Raw genomic sequence first — 22,048 nt, forward strand, 5'->3', positions numbered from 1 at the left:
TTACAAATGCCGTTGCTATTTTATATTTGCTATCAGTAAAAATGAGGAAAACCCAATATTCTTTTTCTCCCTCCAGTCAACAGACCTAAAGCCTAAAATGTTTCAACAGAAAAAAGGTAACTAAAAGTAAAGTGAAAATAAATTTCACATAATGCACGGTATACCTTATTGTGCCAAGGCGCCTGTTAGTTTGTGCATGTGATATGAGTTTTCTTGTTGAGCTCGAGAGAAGAAAGAAATCACTTCGAAAAACTAAGACGACGATAACTACAATCGAAGGCAAAAAGGTAATATTGTAACGATAGCTTATTTTTCTGCAGATTGACGCTTTCTAAGGTATCAAAAAGGCCCGTAAACATATGCATCCTAAGGTCAAGGTTTTGACATGTGACTTTTTTCGTCTTTTTTGTAGCTATGAGGGACAGTGCTGAAAAACGCAAGATCAGTTCCAGTACCGCGCAGTAAAACCAGCCTTTTTGTTTTGAAATGGCGGCGTTTTACGGGCGAACTGTCACATTTTGGCGAATGCTAGGAAAACTAGATCAAACTTTTAAGTTTGGCTATAATTTTGTTTATGACTGCCTTATTATCAACCAAATCTTTCATCTTTTGTACAGTATGGTTTTAAGTAAGCCTTTCGTACCTTTACTCGAACGATTTAACACTATGATTGTGTTTGTTTTCGCCAGAGCCTGTGCATGCACACACACAATTCAGCACGGTCGCTATGAAGCTAATTTCAAAGTTGTATGTCCATGGGGGCGGGGTCTTGACTGCCTTCTCAAATAATCTAATTGTATCACAAGGTAATCACTTACGTGGCAATTATGAGGGTATCTGGTCAAAGATAGAGGTGGCTGGCAGATCTCATGAAGGTGTTAGATAAATTACGCTATGCAAGGAAATTCTTGTTTTAATTGTTTTAATAGAAAATAGGCAAAATGTCGATTTTCTATAGAATAACTTTTAGGGAGTGATAAAAATCGCTAAAAAGCAGGAGATATGATGCTCCACGCAGGAGATTGTGAGAAAACATGAACGCTGTCAAGAAAGATCTGGGAGATCGCTTCGAGGAATATCTCAATTCCGATAAAGCCACTTTTAGCTCAGTAGATGAAGTTGTGGATAATCACATCCCCAAAAAGAACATTTCTGGGAGATGGAAGTCACTCTGGATGACTAGTGTGATAACACGTATTAGTGATAAGGAAAAAACAGAGATTGTACAATAAAACGTGACAAACTGATAATTTTGAAGCCAAGTGCAAATTTAAAGAACAATTTTAAGAAACAAATTAAAATTCAGCTTGTTCTTTCTCGTAACAACTATGTCTCCCAGCGGCTCACACCATCCCCTGGGTGTAGCAGGCCAGCTCCAACCAAATGCTTTTGGGTTTTATGTAAAATCAATGAAATCTTAAGACACTGGGGTTGCTCCTTTGAAGAAGGATAATATTGATATTTTTGAGTCAGGGTGAAGCAAATCTTTTGAGCGAACAATTTAAATCTGTCTTCACTAATGAAGACAAAAATGAGATCCCGATTCTTGACAACAGTCCTTACCCTGACGTTACATCAACGTTTATAACCCTAAATGGTGTTACAATGTAAACCCTAAAAAGGCCAGCGGCCCAGACCATATTCCTTGTAGAATCCTGAAAGAAGCAGCTGCTGAGGTTCCAATATTCCTTCAATACTTATATACGAAATCCTTAAAATCTGGAAGTCTGCCAAGGGACTGGCTGAAAGCCAACATTACTCCTGTTTTCAAAAAGGGTAGTAAACACATACCAGCTAATTATCAACCTATTTCCTTTACTTCCGTGCAGTGTAAGATTCTTGAGCACATTATCTTTTATGACATCATGGCACATTTTGATAAAAACAACATCCTTGTTAAATTCCAACACGGTTTTGTAGACAGTTTTCCTGCACTCCAGCTGATTATGACAATCAAAGACATAGCCAAAGCCCTAGACAACAACAAGCAAACTGATCTTTTCATCATGGATTTTTCAAAAGCTTTGGATGTTGTATCCCACCAGCGGCTCCTTGCTAAACTGGATTTTTACTGAGTGCATGGCCCCCTGGACATCATCATGGTTGACATGCAGAGAACAATCTGTTGTTCTGGATGGGGCAACATCGACTGCTGTAAACATATCTTCTGGGGTACCTCAAGGCACTGTACTTGGATATCTTATGTTTCTAACCTACATAAACAACGTAGGAATGACTGCACATCTAAAATCCGACTGTAATTATACAGGGGATCTCAAAAGTTTGTGACCATTTTTAAAATATCATTATTTCCAGCCTGCACGTGTACTCAAGCTGGAAAACTAAATAATTGGTAGCAATAAGTAGGGGGATATGAAAAGTTTTTCCTTTTCCCGCCAAATGTTGCGCCCGCCAAATCAAAATAAATTTTCCCGCCCTTTTTTTTGCGAGAAGATATTGAATTTTCTCCTCCATGTTAAGGGTGTACTGACATTAGTGTTACTTAGTAACGACGTTGCTACGCTGGTGGCGTTGAGTGTGTGCGTACATAACACGGAATTCGTCATTCGCAAGGTTTCTTGAAATAAAAGAAACAAAAATATGCACCCTACAATCACAAAAATGGACTTAAAGTTGATCTCAACCTTACCTTATTTCCCATGTTTGTTAAAACAAACAAACATTCAGCCAAGATTTTCAAGGCAATGTTTTTAAAGCCCAAGTTTTCAATTTTAACTATATCTGTGCGTGCTGCAAACACTGGTTGCAGACGCTCGCGAACGCACTGTATCCAAATGTATAATATACTATTTCAGTTTTGATCATGACATGACGAATATCGTTCCTTAGAAGTGGAATTTGTGTTTAAACTTCATTTCAATTTCATCATCAGATCATCTAAGATATCAGCGTGTTTGAGCAGGCCATCTGTGCATGCGCTGGATTTGTTTTACTTCCGGTTCTGAATTTTCTAAAAAAAATGCTTTTATTGTTGCCAAATTATTTCAAAACGCAATATTTTTTTTTGTTATTCCTTATTTTATTTTTTTCGTTTATTTAATAAATTTCCCCCAAAATGTCTTGCCTGACAGGTACCCTCTTTTGCAAGGCCCCCCGAATGTAGATGTACACCCCGGAATGTTGATAATAATAAGTAATATTTCTCAACAGCTGTTGGAATATAATGAAGGGAATAGCCCCATCATCGTTGATACCGGGGAGAGGACTTACGGCTTTTGCGAGGATACAAAGCATGATGTAACCCTCGCCAAGATAGAGGAAGGGCTGTTCTTAGGTTCCCAGGATGGTGCTCATTGTTATGAGGAACTTCAGAGAAATAACATAACGCATATTTTGAATGTCGCTACTGGTGTAGTGAACGTGTTTGCCAAAGTGAGTAATTATTGATGATGAGTTGTTATATTGAATTGGTTACCCACCTCTTTCCCTTCAATTCTCATTTTTCTATCTATCACCAAAAAACAGACAGGGAGATGCTACCCTAAGGGAAAGCATTTTGGGTGTGGTCAACAGAAATTCTTACCCCTTAGGGATAGCCCCCTAAGAAATTTACTAGTCCAACCCCTCCCCCCCCCCCCCCATGCCCCTGAACCCAAAAATTACCGTTCAGCCTGAATGAATGTTGTCTTCTTTGTAGGCATTACACTTTTGTTACAGAATGCACTTCTATTGTGTGATAATGACTGCAAAGGAGATTAGAATAAATGCCACCTTCGATAGATGATTTTTTCTATACTATAGAGATTATTAAAAGACGAGAACATATATGATGATTGGTAAAGAACAAGACTGATCAAAACCATTGTAGGTTCACTTGTTTGTTCAAAACACTTATCTCAGATGGTAAATTTATGTCCCTTTTAATAAACATGGATTTCCACTTGGTTCTAGTAGTAGCCAGAATGACTTAGCTTGTATGTTACCCTATTTTCAGGATTTTACTTACAAAAACATTGAACTGCTTGATCTACCAGAGACTGATCTTGTAGCACAACTCCCACAGATGTTTCAGTTTATTAATGATGGGCTTCAAGCTGGGGCTGTGTTAGTTCACTGGTAATGATTATGCTTACAGATATTGTTTAATGTTTTTTTTACAGGGGGGATCTTCAAAATGTCATTATTTTACAGCTGTTTTCACCTGGGGGGAGCTCTCCTTGGAGGGGGGAGGGGACTCTCCCTAAAAAATGTGCATATGATGGTAGAGAAAATGAATTTTATTCCTTAAAGGGATAGCAAAATGAGTGTGGTTTCTGGATTTTTTTAACCCTAAGGGGTAGCAGATAAAACTGAATAATCAGGTTTCTGAGTTTTATTTTAGTTGACAGTTGACATGAGATCAACTATTGAAATCTGTTAAACAGAAAGTCTTACAAACTGTAACAGAAAATGTGATTTGTATTTTTGGGGGGGTAGGGTCCCCTTGTAGAAACCTTAAGGAATAGCAGATTTCCAGAAGACCCTAAGGGATAGCACTTGGGGCGAATTTTATACCCTAAGGGATAGGACAAGCATATGTACATTTTTTTAGGGAGAGTTCCCCCCTAGGTGTTTTCATTACTATGTGGTCAACCCATATTAAATACACTTTGATCAACCCAATGTATTGACTTGCACTCAGCTTATTTTCAAACTCGATAAGAAGAATTTTACCAGTCAGATTCCAAAAATTTAGGTTCAATTTCCAGCTTTTTTTGCAGTAAATGCCAGAGGCCAAGTGACCTCTGGAAATCGAACCAAAATTTGTGCTCATATGAAAAAACATTTCCTCATTAACTAAGCTATCTTGGGTTGAATGACCCATAGTTTTGGAAAATGAATATTATTGATTATTTTTTGCTTGTTTAGACTTTCTGGTGTGTCTTCAATGTAATTCAAGCAGTTGCTGAGCATCATACTTGTACTTCAAGGCTCATTCAGCCCAGGCTCATTACTCATTAATTTGCTAGAGAATATATGGTGACTTAACTCAGTCAGAAGATTTAAGACAAAAATTTAATGATAGGAAAAGTCACCATATATTCTCTAGTAAATAGTCAAAAGTAATGAGCCTGGGCTACCTGTGCTTTTACCATGCACTCTTACCCTTTTTAACTTACTGTTAACTTTAAACTTCCTGTTATTATTTCATTATATAACACAAAATGGATCTGGATGCCATGATTATGATAATATAAGGAAATTATTTTCTTTATGCCATTAGGACACAGCTGCGCTCTTCCTTATAATTCTAGAAAAAACTTAAGGCATTGGCCCCCAATAACTGCTTGGATAATAATGTTATATTTTTTCCTATTTTCAGTAATGCAGGAGTGTCAAGATCACCTGCTGTGGTAATTGCTTATTTAATGCATAAAAGGCTTCTATCCTTGGGCCAGGCTTTCAACGTGGTCAGAGAGCAAAGGCCTTGTGTGAAACCAAATGAAGGCTTCTGGAGACAGCTTTGTAATTATGAACAACAGAAATAATTCAAACTAATATTTCTGGTACAATAATAATTATTGTAGATATATTTTATATACAGCTATTGGCAATGTTTTTGCACAAAGAAAAACCTTAGTGGGCTATTTGGATACATAATAAAAACGCTTCAAACTTATAATTTGTTATAATTATAATTTGTACAAATATAAATATTTTAAAATAAAGGAAATTGAAATACTTATTCTAAAAAGTAAAATCTTTTGTTCAAGTGCAAACAATAAATTATCTTTGTTCTATGCTCTGCGTGATAATGAGCATACCGAGCTCTAGGTTTGAGTCTCAAGCCTTGGCTTCTTTTGCTTGAATATATGTGTCAAAGTAGAAGATATCTTTTCTGTATTTTCCACACATTTTTCTTGATTTTCCACCTGTGTTTGTGGATCAAGTTGTGCGGCTTCATAAATCATAATAATTCTGTCGTCAACATTGCTTTCCATTTTGAGTGAATTGGTACATTTAATAAGAAATCCCTTTGACATTTTGCCTAAAAATTTACCCTTTGGCCTATAAATGCTAAAATACTGTTTTGCTTTTAAACAGAATGGCATCAAATCCTTACTAGGGATTCTTGTCTTTTGCTTAAAAGCTGCTCAATGTCCTTAAATAAAATAGTATCAAGAACTATGTGTGGAATTTCAGACACAAGGTTTTGAAGTTGTGTGATATTAAGTTTTCCCATTGCTTCCTGTAACACACTGTTAGTGGTCAGGACATCGCACATTGCATCATGAGCTCCGCCCTGCCAAGGATCACAACTCTGCTCAGTCACGCTCACTGCCTCTACCTCCCCGCTATTAAAACTTGATTTATATGTGTAAGTAGTCCTGGACATGTATTCAATTTTTAAATGCTTTGCAACTGTTTCTAGTTTGTGATTAGATAAAGATGGAAAGGAGGAAATACTAAGTCGAAGCACATCAATCCATGTAAACTTTTTAACAAATTCCTCTTCAAGCTTAGTATAACCACTTTCAGTACGATCAATTCTTCGAAATTCCTGGCAAAGCATATCCCAATCGTATAAACAATTATATGCAACAAGGTATTCAGCACCACAAAGAAATCTCCATAAACTTTCAACAATTTCCGAGAACTTGGGTTTCTTTAGCAGCATATCTGGTGATAAGTGATGTACTTTGTAGCCACCGGCTAGTTGTTTCTCTCGATCCATACATGGGTTGATGTAGCTCATCCAGGATTCTTTGTCTCCTGTGGGCTTGACTTTAACACACGCGATTTGAACAATTCGATCGTTTAGTTTTGATAAACCTGTAGTTTCCACATCCAAGACACAGTACGTTGCATTCCTTGGTATCATTTTGTTATTATCGCTAGCATCAGGGACTGAAATCGGAGTTTCTACGGCAGAACACATGCCGACTCGATGCTGACCAAGCTAAAACAATCGCTTTCTTCATTCGATTAAATTCTCAAAGTCTAATCACCAAATCCGTGTGTTTTAAAAGACGAATGACCAATATCACCGCATCATAGCCCACGTTGTCTTCTCTGGAAAATTAGAACATCAATCACGACTAATTTGTGCGATTCTTTCTCAAGAGTCTTGTTTACCGTACCGTAGTCTGCCCTTTACATTACGCGGGAGATAAACAATCCCACAATGCATAGCGAGAAGTGTAACACAGGGCCCCCATTCTTTTTTAACGTTAACTCCCTTGAGGCAACGCCAGTCTACTATCTAAAAACGCCTGCGGAATCTGCGGGGAGGCTTTTCCTGGATAAATTTACTGCATTTTAATCCCAAGCTTTGAACGTTGATCCCGAGGTTGCCCGCGAGAGTTGGACTGTGTCGCCAGCCAACCGTAAATGTCAAGCAACTCGCGCCTACCAAATAATTTCAGCCGTCTTTTGTATGGATATAATAATTCACGAATAATATTTTAACAATAAATTTTTTTTAATTATTACAAATTATTATCCATCTTTGCGTTCAGCCATTGGGAAGCAGGTAACAACAAAATAGAGAACTGCATTAGAAAACAACTGGGAGATGGGACAGTAACATCCGTGAAGGCGGTGCCGTTCTTATTGCAACAAGGCAAAAAAAATGGAGAGAAATTCGTCACTAAAGTCGCAGGTATTTCTGCGCAGGTATGGATTTTCATTAGGATCATTGTAGGTCCAGTTCCTCTTCGTCCAGTTTGTCTTTAAACAAGCGTGTAGTGATTCCTGATCCATGTAGTGATTCGTGAGCCCCTTTTATGGGAGTCAACTCCGCTATCATGTCACCTCCCTAGAACACACAAAAAACACATGTCTAAGTAATAAAACTAACTCATTTAACCGTTATATGGCGTATTTTTTGCACCGCGCAGCAAAGAGTGAACGCTTCTGCGATAGCTATGAGCGGTGACAGATACAGTCGATTAACAAAAAGTTGTCGTCAACCGGCTTCGCGACAAGCCCGCATGTAAGCATGGGTAAGAACCACTGAAGCGCCTGGCTGCATATATTAGCCGCACCACATAAGAGTAAGTACGCAGCTGCTTTGTCTCCTATTATGTTTGTTCTACAAACGAGTTCTTTTGTCTGTATTGTTCTCGTTCTTTGTGTCGAGGTGCGAATATTGTTCATTTGCCCAATCAAATTGCAGCATGTAAGAGCCGCGTACTGACCCCATAACTTCAGGCTTAGACGCGGTGGCTAATATAGTGGTTTTTACCCATGCTTACATGCGTGATTTTCGCGTAGTCGCGAAGCCGGTTGACGAGAATTTTTTGCCAATCGACTGTATATCAAAGCAAGCTCCAGGCCTCTAAAACTCAATGATGTACCGTATACTCTTGCTTTGAGTTTACCTTAGGTGTTGTGCAGTCCTTTCCGAGACACCACTGGAAGAAACCGCTAAAACCAAACAAAACGCATAAGATTTACGAAGTATCGGAAATGCACGTCAGTGAGGAGGTCTATTGTGGCAAACACTATAAGGGAATGCATGACCAGAGTAAGCTCAACTACGGCTTGAATAAAGTCGGAATTGTTTGTCGTTTTTCTGTATATCATTGTCCGAGGAAGCCTGGTAAGCGAGACGGTTTTTCTGCGACATGGCACGGTTCACGACATAGCTAATGCTGCGTCCAAACTTGAATCAAACCTTAGAGGTTACCTCCCCATGAGAAAACGAGTAACGTTTTTACCCTATAACACCACAATAACTTAGCCTTAAACAGTTTAATCCGTTACTGTTAACATGGGATTTTTTCTGCATTTTCGAGTTATAAAACGGGGAAATGTTATAGATATAAAAATATAATAGTGAAACAAAACAAATTTAGCACAAGCGAAAATATTCAAGTTTACAAGAAACTCCCTAATTTGTTCAGTATTGTGTTGTGCATTCAATATGGCCTGTGTGCAATAAAAACCAATAACTCCCTAGGTATAAATCAACACAAGGTTGAAAAGGTTTGGAGCGTTAGCCCTTCGTCGGAGCCCTCCAACAAAGGGATAACAATCGAAACGTCAGCGCAACTACTCTGTTTCACAGAGTCGTTTAACATACGTTTTCAACCTTGTGTTGATTTATACTTTGTCTACACCACGCCTACGCAGACCATCTAGTTTTTCTACAGCTTGCCTGTAGTCTTTCTAGTCATACCACTCATCACTAGCATAACTAACGTACAGTTTTAGCTGGTTCAGGCTCTCTGAATCCCCCTTGCGGCAGTACACTCGCATATGTTGCTCACGAAATGTTTCCGGCAACATACTGCTAACCTATAAGGCAAAAAAATACATCAAATTAAGTTATAAATGTTATCAAATGCTTTTTTGAACTCTTATCTATCTTGAGGGGCCCGAGAGCGTGTAAATGGTAGGCTATTCCGTGGTTATGAAAGTTATAAATGTTATCAAATGCTTTTTTGAACTCTTATCTATCTTGAGGGACCCAAGAGCAGGTAAATGGTAGGCTTTTTCGTGAAAGGATGCCTATTTCAGTCATGCTTCATACGGATATGTGTTAAACTTTATTTAAAGCTAATGAATCCAAGTATACCGAAATGCCACCTGAAAAATAACCGAAATAGCCCGTATTTACCTGTTCCTTCCTGAAGACATGCTTCATACGGATATTTTTGCTAAACTTTATTTAAAGCTAATGAATCCAAGTATACCGAAATCCGACCTGGAAAATAACCCAAAAAGCCCTTATGTACCTGTTCCTTCCTGAAGACATGCTTCATACGGATATTTGTGCTAAACTTTATTTAAAGCTAAGGAATCCAAGTATACCAAAAACCCCACCTGGAAAATAACCCAAAGAGCCCGTATGTACCTGTTCCTTCCTGAAGACATGCTTCATACGGATATTTGTGCTAAACTTTATTTAGAGCTAATGAATCCAAGTATACCGAAATCCCACCTGGAAAATAACCCAAACAGCCCGTATGTACCTGTTCCTTCCTGAAGACATGCTTCATACGGATATTTGTGCTAAACTTTATTTAAAGCTAAGGAATCCAAGTATACCGAAATCCCACCTGGAAAATAACCCAAAGAGCCCGTATATACCTGTTCCTTCCTGAAGACAAACGCTTCCGACAGATTGTCCTTGGTGTAGAACCTGAGCTCATCGATGGGATTTCTGTCCTTCATCCCATAGTCAAACGAAATAAGCTGAAGGGTAAGACAAATGGAACAACCATTGAAACTTTTGAAAAGATATTAGGGAACTTTCATAGGGAACTTCATCCCATAGTCAAACGAAATAAGCTGAAAGGTAACACAAATGGAACAACCGCTGAAATTTTTGAAAATATATTAGGGAACTTTCAACGACTCTTCACAGTTTTATAGCTCCTTTGAATAAGCAAATGGGGACGTACTAATATACTTAGGCAAGGGGTATTATTTTAGGGGAAAGCAGGTTTCGTAGTTAGGAATAGGCAAGACTTCGCAAAATTCTCAACTGAGTAATGAGCAAGTTCATATGCCTTTTAGAGAGCCTCTGTAAGGTGTAAGTGGCGATTTTGGCATCCTTTTAAAACACAAAATATAAAAAAGCATCCTTTTTCAACGGCTGCAATGAGACTATTGCAATATTTTCAACTAACTAAGGTCAGTAGATAAATAAAACATTTGTTCGGTCAGCAGCTACAAAATCTAGCTATTCAGATCAGTAGCTGGACTAGGACCCTTCAAGCAAAAGTTCACGGCTCACGTGTATTATGACGTCATCAGAGTCGATAGCTCTACCGACGGCCAAAATATCCGGGGGAATGGCGTCGATAATCTCTTTGCGAATGTCTGGAATCTCCTCCTGGTAAAGCGATAAAAGTGTCATTTATAGTTTGCAGATTTTATATGTTCAATGTTTGCATAATCAATGATCAATGATGGCAGAACAAAGGACAGTCACCAGTTAAACAGAGCCGTAGCAGGCCTAGAAGTATTTTGTGGGATAGGGGGAGGAGTAGGGGGGTTGGGCACGATAGAGAAACTGAGAAAATATTAGGAGCACAGCCAAGCCCATAGTGGTCATTTCCTTATAATTTCGAAAAATATTGGGGGGAACGTACCCCCAGCGCCACACCCCAGCTACGGCCTTATCACAGAAACGGAAATGTTAGTAATAATAATCATAAAATAAATAAATAAACATATTTGGATATTTCGAGCCACAATTTGACCTACACCGGATTCGAACCTTGGTCCTCTTTCTCGAAAAACAAAGCCCGTAGCAACCTCACCTTATCTCTCCTTTGCTTCATTATCGTCTGCCCCACACACTTATACAGGTCCCGTTTCTCTATGCACTGTAATATCCTCCTTGCCTGTAAACAGCCTCAAGTTTAAATTCTTGACAACAAGATAGAAAACCGTGTGTTGCATGAAGCATTATTGTATTCATGCACAGACTGTTCTGGGTAAAGTGACAGAGAACATGCAGAGGCAAGAGCATTTGCCAAGCAATAAAACAGTGAGATATAAGCCAGGGGCGGCGAAGTGGTCCTATAAGTGGCGGGGGGGGGGGGTGGAAGTTGGGGGAGGGGTGGGTAGTGGTTCCAGGGGGAGGGCTGGTTGGTGGTTTTAGGAGGGAGGGGTGGGTGGTGGTTCCAAATCCTATTTATAAGAACGCTGGGATTTAAACACATTAACCCCTCAACCGGCCTGTACCGGCTTTGGGAAGTACCCACAACCCAAAAAATTCATAAATGCAAACTAAACACATTAAGATGAAGATACTCAGGCATCAGTCTAAGGGATAAATGGTCTTGAAGATATGCATCCAACCAAGGTTTTGGCAACTACTCTTAAGCCAAATAATAGCACAGGTTCTTTGACAAATTTCAAATCGAACAAGGAAAGAAAAGCAGAATCACCCCTCTCAAAAAACGCTCAAAATACAACACAAGGGAGAGAGATCAGCAAACACAGCTCTAGACACAAATAGATACCTTTATCCTCCAGGTTCATTTCCATGCCTCAAAACACAATGTCCACTCCTTGAAGGCTTGTAAAACCACGAAGATGCCTTTACGGATTGCAAAGCATTCTGGGAGATCCAGGGAAAAATTCACGAGGGGAGGGCCAGTCAACACTCCTCTCCCCAAAGTCAGATGGTTTTTTCACCCCGAAGCCAAACAAATCAATTCCAGGTCATACAGACCCAGAATAGCAGTGTAAACAATTTTGCAATCAATTTGGTTTCAGAAAAGACAGCATTTAGGAGAGCTGTGGTGATTCATTAGAAAATTATTTTCTCATCCAGGCAAAGCCAAACAAGAAAAAAATCATCATGAATCCACCTTTGCTTGCAAATATCCATAAACAAAGCCTTCAATTATGCCCCAAAAGACTTCATGATGTACTGAGACACTCTCCTAATATGCTCATAGCTGTATTTTTGATGAAAAATACAAGCAACCATCAACTTGTGCTCAAGTACAATGACGAGGGATTAAAAGTGGGGACCGCAAAGCACTGTTGGAAAGCTTGGATACCGCTGACAAGGTTCAACATTCTTCTAGTTTGTTATTAATATTTCGTACACATCCTGAGATGAAAAATATGTGTAGGCGCTATGCCAAAGGGAACAATATCATATAATGATAGCGGCACAAATGATCAGTTATTTCCGAATTTATTGCTTTGAAAGAGCAAGAAACAATAACCTCGTAACAAAGTTTGAGACCACTTATAAAAAAATAGTCCAAGGCTGGTAAGAAAATGCTTCTTTCTCTGTGGCTAAAAGGGTTCAGAAATTAGGAGGCATATAACGATGTAGGAAGACTTTGAAAAGCAAGCACCGTTTTCCCCCTTCTCGGTCGCCATTTTGGATTCCTTGAGACAAAGTCAATTTTCCCGCCCTGTCATCTGATTGGCTAATCCGTGCGTCTAAAAATAGCCTGATCCTAGGAAACGCCGTGACACCTACATAGTACCAGAATATGGGCAAGTTGATTGCCCCTACTTATAAGCCCCTGATACAGCTATTTCAAAAAACGTTGTTCAAAAGCGCTCAGCCGTACGCGCCTATGGGTAATAGGTTGCTCAGAATGTGTATCTTATTTTCAGGACTTTATGAAAAAGACTGTTGTTTTGCTACTCTGACAGCGCCTAACGAGTTTGCGCCGGTAGGGAAGAATAAACATAGTCTGAAACAACATATATTACCCATACTACCTTGCAGTATGGGCGAGTACGGCAGAGCGATCTTGGACAACGTTTTTTGAAAAAGCTGTATACAAAGGCGGGCCATCCGAAGAGGGGAAGAGGGGGGGATTTTCAGCTTGAGTTTTTTTTACCCCACACCCCTCCCTGTTAAAGTCATGCATATAATAGGTACGGACCTCCTGAAGCTGGGGGTCTGTCGAGTGTAGTATCTGGTAGAACACGTGGTCGGACAGCTTGCAATAAGCGACCATGTCATCAATAGCTTCGGACATCTTTAACATCTTCCTGAACAGACGGCGTTGTTTTTACGTCATTCAAAAGATATATTTCCAACATGGCAATGAATAAGAAATTTCTCCAAAGAGTCTTAAGGCTAGCTTAATATAAAAGATTTGTTTTTCTTTTGCTTTGCATAAATAAAATTTGTTAGTTAGGGAAACATAGAGACAAGTTCATTTTCTCTGTAACCTTTTGGGCAGTGAAACACCATTGAGGTGTCGAGTTTTGCACTTATACAACGTACCCATTCTTGCCTGGGAAGAGCAGATGCTTATCCGCCTTGAGGAATGCCTCCGTTATCCTGGAAGCGAAGATTGGAAAGCAAAGTCAAAGTAATGTTATCTGGTAGTCCATAATGGTGCGATGGGTGGCAACAAATTCACCTTTACAGCTTTGTAAAGTAAACCAATCAATGAGGATGGAGAAACAAGCTATCTGACTTATGTACTTCACTAGCGAATCAACGATGCGAAAAGATACTTGATTGACATCACAGCACGACGAAACCCTCTTAGTTATGAAGTTCACGTCAATCAAAACTTTTGTACTTCACTAGCCATCAACGATGCGAAAAGATACTTGATTGACATCACAGAACGACGGAACCCTCTTAGTTATGACATTCACGTCAATCAAAACTTTGACTCGGTGCTTGGCTAGCTTAAAACGCCATATTTGGTGGCCGGTAGCACGTGCCGCACTATAAATATATAATAGTAAGTAAGCATATAGTAAGAAAGGTAAGTGAGGGGGAGGGGGGTAAAGGAAAAGTGTCAAGGATACTTTTGCTAAAGATATACTTATCACTATTGTAACTCAGTCAAAGGTCTAGCCTACCATGGTTAATTTTTCAATTTTTTTGCTTGACTTGTCAGTGAAAGTGGACGGATGTCTCTTAGATGGCTGCTATGGTAATGTCATTCAAATGGAATCTATGGTGATGCCATGTGACTTACATTGTCTCTATAATGTTTGCTGTCTTGTGTTGGTAAGCTCGCTTGAAGAGGGATGTTCTAGTGTGGAACATATCATAGATATTCCCTGCCTCTTTGTCACGGATACATATTTGTTGCCTCTTGCCAACTTTTATCACTCGTGCTAGCTTCATGAACCGCCTGGAAGAAAGAATGGTTATCGTCTGGGATGTAGTCACTACAGTTAATGAAAAACTCTTGATGAAAAGTGTCCATTAATAGAGCTCTCTGCTGATAAGAATGGGTTTCCAGAAGAGTGAACCAAAGAAAATGGGGGTGCGAGGTAAACGGAACTTTTATCACTCGTGCTAGCTTCATAAACTGCCTGGAAGATAGAAAAGTTATCATTTGGGGTGTAGGGCGTAGTTGTCACTTCATTTTCCCGCAAGCAAAAACCCCCAGGAGAAGAAAAGCGTCTCTAATTACAAGAATGGTTTCCATGGAGAATGGGGTTGATGTCCACAGGAAACATTTTTTACATTTGTTCTATTACATTCTATTGGTACGCAAAGGCTATACTTGTGATCGAAGCTGTTCCGTATTCCAAGGTTATGGCAATCACGGGCGAAGTAATCCCACTTGTCAACATCTATGCCCGTCCTCTTGTTGGCAACAATCTGGAAAACATGAAACGTACGTTATTCTTATGAATAAGATGCAGTAGCACCAGAGATTATAAGGGGCACCTTAAGCTCTACAAAAAAAAAAAACAAGATTGGTGGACCGAATGTTTAAGGCTTTCTTTTTTCTCCCCTCCCCTCCTTCGGCCCTGGAATGTACTGTATCCATGAAGAGCGTGTTATGTGTCATGGTGAGCTTACTTTGTAGACTTTTAAGCAAACCAAATCATTTATCTGATTGACTCAAACCTTGAAGCAAGGCCAAAAGAACATACAGAAAATATCCGTGCAAAGAGTAACACTAACTAAGAACTATCAAACACTATCAAACAGCAAAAAAATGGCAAAGAGCATACACATTGTTGAAAGTCAAGTCGACACCTGACATTTAATAAGCCCTAGGCAGCCACACTCGATAAAAGCCAATAGCTAATTTATAGTATAAAAAGTGTTTTTGATAAAAACGTCCCGAACCATAACAAAACAAGCTGATAAAAATAACATTGTGAGTTTTGATAATAAAATGTTGTTGCGGGTAGTAATGGCAGATAGACATACAACCCCCTCGTCATACCGTATGTAGTAATTAAAGTACAGGGGACACACCTCATATAGGTAACTCTTCTCAATTGAACGTCCAGTATATGGCCAATCCTACAATAGATAAAGCTTTTAATCTTAGCTAGAAAATCGTTAAAGAGAAATCTTGAGATGGTTATGAAGTAGTTGATTCAGGGTTGTTTTTGTGTTTTTACAGTCAAATAGATCTACGTTTTGAGTGCGTCTGTCTTCTTATAGCTGCACAGATTGCGTCGCAGCATGTCATGAAAATAAAGTACTGTGACGCAAAAAATATATTTCTTGAATAGCCAACATAATATTTTTAGAATATTTTCTAGAAATATACAGTCTCAGGAAATACACAATGACTGATAATACACTACACTGCAAACCTTTCAAATATAATTCCTGAGAATGTTACACCTACACATTGCCTAAAGCCTAGTTTAGTTTGACTGAACCAGATTAGCCTAAAATTCTCATTGAGGGTCATAAGGTATTCTGCTGACATTACTAGAGTTCTTGATGTCAAATCAATTTTCTACAACACTTGCGCATAATCTTGCTTTCTGATTTGTTGTTGGCCATGGTAAATCAGAGGATATACACCAGCTATTCATCACATCTTGATCAAAATGTTGTGGAGTCACAAGGCGCCTACCACCGAGTGATTTCGCAGTAAAGTTCGATCATGAGGTGACGAATATCGTGGTGTATAAGAGTACATACCACCGAAAACTATGTATCTTACAAAATCAAAACAGCGAGCGCTCTTTTGAAATGGTGTGTTTTCTAGTGCATGCACAAGCGCATGCAACCGGTGTTTGCAGCAAGTGCAGATTTAAGAAAAGTGAAAACTTCAGCTTCAAAACTCTGCAGTCTTCATTACTTTTAGTGTCCTTTTGTAAGAATGGGAAATACATTTACTAGAAAAGATTGTGATCCAAATTTCTCAAGTTTGAATCAAGGTTTTTTCGTCTCTTTCACTTCAAGTGAACCTGCAAGGATTGTGTGCATGTCGAATCCCGTGGTATGTCCTCTGATTCACCATTGCTAACAACCAATCAGAAAGCTGTAGAATTGTTACTCACAAAAATTAAAGATACAGCACGAACCTTTCAATTGATGAACTGAGAGCCATTCGTTATTTTAAGGGTCCATGCTTACAATGGGAGTACACTCAATACAAGTGAAGCCAGTTGTGATAATAATACTTTTTAATAATTATACAACAACACTCCTTAAATTGCATGTTTTGATTGGTCGAGGCGATGTGTTATAAGAGGACACATGCACACTTGGTGCCAGCATGTGTGTGCTCCTCAGTAATGTTGTAAAAAATAAATAGTTCTCATTTATTTGTGAGTCCATCCTCTAATAGATGCAAAGAACAGGGCTTCTGGAATTACGCGCTTGTGCGGAAGCGCGTAATCCACAAATTTCCGCGTAATCCAGCATAATTTGGCTAAATTTTGAAAGATAAAACATTTAATTGCACAGCTGATGTGTTCTTTTAGGGTTGTTACCTCTATTTCTCATAAAAAAAGAGAGATATTCTTAGTAAGAGTGCGATATTTCGAACTGGACTTCCGAAAGCAAATAAAATGACTAGGCGTTCTTTGCTAAACCGCGAAGGCCTAGGACTAATAATAAAATACTTTTTTTAATTGGCTGGTGGCTAGGAGCCAATGAAAACTCGCCTAAGATATTTTCATGCAAAAAATTAACCTTTTTCAAGTTATTTCGTGCTTTCATTCGGTACAAAATGTTGTTTGGGCGTAACAGTTGATATTCCGTGTAATTTAGCGCGTAATTCAGTAAAGAATCCCGCAAAATTTTGATTTTAAACACATTGACCCCTCAACCGGCCTGCACCGGCTTTGGGAAGTACCCACAACCCAAAAAATTCATAAATTCAAAATAAACACAACAAGATGAAGATACTCAGGCATCAGTCTAAGGGATAAATGGTCTTGCAGATATGCATCCAACCAAGGTGTTGGCATCTACTCTTAAGCCAAATAATAACACAGGTTCTTTGACAAATCTCAAATCAAACAAGGAGAGAAAAGCAGAATCACCCCTCTCAATAAAACGCTCAAAATACCACACAAGGGAGAGAGATCAGCAAACACAGCTCAAGACACAAATAGATACCTTTATTCTGATCCTCCAGGTACATTTCCTTGGCCTCAAAACACAATGTCCATTCCTTGAAGGATTGTACAACCACGAAAATATCTTTACGTATTGCAAAGCATTCTGGGAGATCCAGGGGAAAATTCACGAGGGGAGGGCCAGTCAACACTCCTCTCCCCAAAGTCAGATGGTTTTTTATAAGTCTTTTCACCCCGAAGCCAAACAAATCAATTCCAGGTCATACAGACCCAGAATAGAAGTGTAAACAATTTTGCAATCAATTTGGTTTCAGAAAAGACAGCATTTAGGAGAGCTGTGGTGATTCATTAGAAAATTATTTTCTCATTCGGGCAAAGCCAAACAAGAAAAAATCATCATGAATCTACCTTTGCTTGCAAATATCCATAAGCAAAGCACTCAATTATGCCCCAAAAGACTTCATGATGTCCTGAGACACTCTCCTAATATGCTCATAGCTGTATTTTTTATGAAAAATACAAGCAACCATCAACTTGTGCCGGCTTCAGCACAACGACGAGGGATTAAAAGTGGGGACCGCAAAGCACTGTTGGAAAGCTTGGATACCACTGACTAGGTGCAGCTGTGTTTGACTTTGACGGGCTGTATAAAACTCAGAATAGGGGGGAGGTATCTGTTTTCAGTCTGTTTTTTTGTAATTTCAGCTCCAAAAAAGCCAGGAGTCAATGGGTTAAAGAAAAATGCATTGCAAAATCTCTCGTAATTTAGCGCGTAATGATTGATTTTCCACGTAATTTAGCCAAGAATCCCGCGTAATTTTGAGTTTTTTTCGCGTAATTCCAAAAGCCCTGACAGAAGACTTAACATATACACATGAACAACAGTCATACAACTTGGCTGCATCTCGTTGTTTACTTTTTTGTTCATGACATGTAATCTGTGCATCTAAAAGAGGACAGAAGCATGCAAAAATAGGATCTATTTGTTAAATATTACCTGTGTTTTCAGAGGCGTTTCCATGTTTCTTGGTCCAGCAATAAGCTCTTGGATAAACTCCATGTCCTTGTCTGACAGGCCATACCTCCTGAATTCTTCTAATAGCTTGTTATCATCCACCAGGTAGTTAAACATATCCACTGATGCCTGTTCATGCTATAAATAAATATTGAAAAAAAAACATATGTATTTGATACAAGGATTGCATGGTCATAGATTTTTACTATAGTGGCATAGAGCTATTAATTTGAAGTACCTTGGCCTAGCTTAGAAAATTCCCCTTTTGCTGACCTAAGGGCGAAGTACACACCTCTTCATCCACACCTACATCATGCCTGTGTTGTTCTCAGAAGGAACACTAATCAATGGGGTTTGATATATTTTCTGGGCATGTACAAAGAATCAGGAGTGCCTCTGCAAACAGTTTCTTTTGTTTGTGCACGCACATAGTCCAAAAGCATGAATAAGCACAATACAAATAAAATGCCACTATGCTTTTTTTTCTTTTTTTTTCACATTTTATGTAGTGGGACTAATCAAGTGCACTTTTCAACTTTTCCCTTACTTTCCAGTCACAGCCTGGTCTTGCGGCAGGTATGAATCCAGCATCAAACATATGAGAGAATGGTCCATGACCTGGAATTAACATGTCTTTTAATCTTTGTGTCAAAATTAGTAAGGAGACTTATTTGTTATCCAAGGAAAAATTGTAAGATTAAAATCGTAACACAAGCACAACTTCACTTGCAGTTTGGTATGAACTATACTGTAGAAATGGATGAAATTTAGTACTTAACAGTCATAAGTTTATTCTCAAGGTGTTTATTGCATATAGGTGCAATAATGTGTATAAAAATAATAGTACTGGTGTTATTAATATATCATACTCACCCAGATCATGGCAAAGACCAGCAATCTTCACACATAGAACATCAACATCTGTTATACCCAGCCCTGGTTGTCGTTTTCTAATACTCTTCAGAAGTCCACCAGCCAAGTGTGATGTGCTTGTTCAAGATAACAATTGCCATTAGAGATGCATTATAAACTGGTAATTGTGAAATATCATGAACTTTTTTGTTTGTGAATTCTTAGCTAAGTAGAGAGGGGTCACTCTTTGTTAGTAGTCTCAGGGTAAGAAAAATGGGACCTCGAAATTGCCCCACACATGCTATTTATCACATTTTTCTAGTACATGGGTTAATCTACATTGTGAGACATTGTCTCCTTTTTGCCCTTAGGGCTCTAACTTTCCTTGTTCAAGGAAAGGAAGTGTGTATTCTTAAGTAAGTGTGTATTATTTTTTTAATAGCACAAAATTATGAAATTAACTAAATATCCACTACTTACCCAATGGAATGTTCAAATCTGTTGTGGGCTGCACCAGGAAATACAAAATAACATCCACCTAAAAACAATTCTTTTGTTAATACCAAGAAAAAGTGAGGATAATCAAAAAAGGCCATACCTAGCTGTTTTAGATTTCTCAGCCGCTGGAATTGAGGGGTGTCTATGATCTTCACACAAAGTGGGTGAACGTCTATGTGCCCATGGATAGGGTCATTGAACACTTTCCAGGGAGAAACAGCGTTTGATGCCTGTGAAGATGATGGGCCAGGAAATGGCGCTTGTAAACTTGAAAACAACTGCAGGAGCTCAGAGACTTTGTTTTGGTCACTGGTGATTCAAAAGAAATCGTATTTTACAGACACATAGTCAGGATTTGCAAGGAGGGAGTGAGGGCAGAATCAGACATAGATATCATTAAGGAAAACCATGTAACAAACCTTATCCCATACTCCTTCAGTTTAATATCATCAATTGCAGCAAGGTCAGAGCCAGTGACTTGGTTATCTAATGAATGAAATGAAAAGGCCAAAGAACTTTATTTGTATAAAAACACAGAGGGTGACTTTTGGGCAAATTCTAAAGCCTTGATCAAATGGAGATGAGAGCTGATGAGAATTCATGAGAGTTCAGCTCTTTCTAGCTCTCACAGGGCTCCGTTCAAACGGTCTTTAAGAGTTGGTGTGAGTGGTCAAACAACCAGCCCGTGCTACTCTAATAAACACAAGCACGTCCTGCTCACATGTCCTTTCAAAGGAAAAATGGGTTCAATTTTCAGGGAGAAAATAAACATAAGATTGTGTTTTGGAATTTGAAATAACTATTTGATTTCAGGAATTAAAGCTGAATCAGGAATTACACATTAAATTCCACTTTTTATGAAAACTGCTCACCAAAATGCTCTCATCAACACTATCATTCGCGCGATCAAAGAGCGCAAACTCTCATGTTGAATTTGAACATGTTCAAAGTGAATGAGAGTCAGTGAGAGTCGATGAGAGTGTGTGAGGGAGCACAGTCAAACGGACATGAAAGTTGGAACTCTCATCGACTCTCATCAACTCCTATCTCCGTCGCGGCTTAACTTGCGTTGTCAATGTTGTCTCACTTGTAAATGTCCATACATCAAATATTCAATACACAATTACAAATCATTTCTATTGTACCACAGGACAGAAGCTACAGAAAGACATGCAGTTATAAAATGCAAATATGTTATAACTTAAGTATGCTGAGAATAATCTGTTTTTGCCAGGAAAAAAGATGTGAGATGCTGCGGATATTTCACCTCAGAAACACAGAAACCTTTTTAAGATCAGATTAATCGTATAACTGGAAGTGAATTATATTTTTCGCTTAATCTTTTTTTACAATACAGGTCAACACAACACAAAACGCTCCAAGCTATTGAATCAAGAGGGAAAAAATTAAGTTCGCGAGTGTTAACAGAAAATGAACAAGGAAATGAATAATTCCTGTTAGATCAACGAGTTCCCTTGCTCTAAAACGATAGCTCTCTATAAAACAGAATACTGGTACCTTTGAATATATGAATTAAGTCTGAATGACCCGATCTGTCCAAAAAGCTTGCAACGTCTTCAGGGTTCCATTCGCTGTGGTAACTTGTTGTCGATTGTACGATACGTTTCTTGGGACTCGGTGTTGCTAAAAATTCTCGAATATCCGGTGCATTGGCGATGCCGACCCTTCTCTTTCGCGGTGTACGATCCATAAAAACGTTTGAACGTATAAAAATATTAAAAAAGGATAAAAAGGTAGAAGATTAAAAAAAAACCTTCGATCATATGTGAATTATGGTTCAAAATGTTCAAATTCTTGCGCGAGTTGGTCGCCCCAGGAAACCTCATACACAGGAATCCCACTTTGCTGAGAAATTCATCTCGCAGCTCCTCTCGTTTGCTTTGTGCTGAAGAATGACCATTTTACCCTGCTAGCAGAACTTTTTCTTACTCTTTCTCTTTAACACTTTCCTTGACGATTTGCGTTTCG

General features: G+C 38.8%; 3 protein-coding genes across 5 annotated transcripts; 1 reads left to right on the forward strand and 2 right to left on the reverse strand.

Moving 5' to 3' along the window:
* Positions 1 to 139: 139 nt before the first annotated feature.
* LOC5506874 (dual specificity protein phosphatase 19) lies at positions 140 to 5,695 on the forward strand. Its single transcript, XM_001627488.3, has 4 exons — positions 140 to 287; positions 3,172 to 3,393; positions 3,956 to 4,077; positions 5,324 to 5,695. The coding sequence occupies exons 1-4, from the start codon at positions 204 to 206 to the stop codon at positions 5,487 to 5,489; spliced, it is 594 nt and encodes a 197-aa protein (XP_001627538.2). The 5' UTR covers positions 140 to 203; the 3' UTR covers positions 5,490 to 5,695.
* On the reverse strand, positions 4,610 to 7,272 carry LOC5506875 (DNA polymerase III PolC-type). The gene has a single exon (XM_001627503.3). It carries the CDS (start codon positions 6,878 to 6,880, stop codon positions 6,053 to 6,055), a length of 828 nt encoding a protein of 275 aa, XP_001627553.1. The 5' UTR covers positions 6,881 to 7,272; the 3' UTR covers positions 4,610 to 6,052.
* Positions 7,273 to 7,404: 132 nt separating this feature from the next.
* LOC5506872 (deoxynucleoside triphosphate triphosphohydrolase SAMHD1) lies at positions 7,405 to 21,894 on the reverse strand. 3 transcript variants are annotated; one of them, XM_032375299.2, is made up of 18 exons: positions 21,578 to 21,894; positions 20,479 to 20,545; positions 20,160 to 20,368; positions 20,042 to 20,099; positions 19,583 to 19,698; positions 19,257 to 19,327; positions 18,692 to 18,847; positions 15,623 to 15,670; positions 14,916 to 15,013; positions 14,379 to 14,537; positions 13,667 to 13,723; positions 13,320 to 13,428; positions 11,217 to 11,300; positions 10,688 to 10,786; positions 10,039 to 10,143; positions 9,152 to 9,243; positions 8,325 to 8,370; positions 7,405 to 7,759 (listed from the first exon to the last, which is right to left on the reverse strand). In XM_032375299.2, exons 1-18 carry the CDS (start codon positions 21,768 to 21,770, stop codon positions 7,637 to 7,639), a joined length of 1,890 nt encoding a protein of 629 aa, XP_032231190.1. In that variant the 5' UTR covers positions 21,771 to 21,894; the 3' UTR covers positions 7,405 to 7,636. The 3 variants fall into 3 exon arrangements, with proteins under 3 accessions (XP_032231190.1, XP_032231191.1, XP_032231192.1); XM_032375300.2 differs by lacking the exon at positions 15,623 to 15,670; XM_032375301.2 differs by lacking the exons at positions 7,405 to 7,759; positions 8,325 to 8,370; positions 9,152 to 9,243; positions 10,039 to 10,143 and adding an exon at positions 10,177 to 10,239.
* Between the last annotated feature and the right edge of the window lie 154 nt (positions 21,895 to 22,048).

The sequence above is a fragment of the Nematostella vectensis genome, chromosome 13 (genome assembly GCF_932526225.1).
Source record: "Nematostella vectensis chromosome 13, jaNemVect1.1, whole genome shotgun sequence".
In the NCBI taxonomy this organism is placed as follows: Eukaryota; Metazoa; Cnidaria; class Anthozoa; order Actiniaria; family Edwardsiidae; genus Nematostella; species Nematostella vectensis.

Bases quoted from the DNA above. Each gene is read 5' to 3' on its own strand.
- LOC5506874 (XM_001627488.3), top strand. From the start codon at position 204: ATGAGTTTTCTTGTTGAGCTCGAGAGAAGAAAGAAATCACTTCGAAAA. The intron at 288-3,171 runs GTAATATTGTAA...ATTTCTCAACAG, and splicing joins CTACAATCGAAGGCAAAAAG to CTGTTGGAATATAATGAAGG. The intron at 3,394-3,955 runs GTGAGTAATTAT...CCCTATTTTCAG, and splicing joins TAGTGAACGTGTTTGCCAAA to GATTTTACTTACAAAAACAT.
- LOC5506875 (XM_001627503.3), bottom strand. From the start codon at position 6,880: ATGTGTTCTGCCGTAGAAACTCCGATTTCAGTCCCTGATGCTAGCGAT.
- LOC5506872 (XM_032375299.2), bottom strand. From the start codon at position 21,770: ATGGATCGTACACCGCGAAAGAGAAGGGTCGGCATCGCCAATGCACCG. The intron at 18,848-19,256 runs GTAAGGGAAAAG...ATTTATTTATAG, and splicing joins GACCAGGCTGTGACTGGAAA to CATGAACAGGCATCAGTGGA. The intron at 13,429-13,666 runs GTACGTTGTATA...CCGTCTGTTCAG, and splicing joins CTCTTCCCAGGCAAGAATGG to GAAGATGTTAAAGATGTCCG.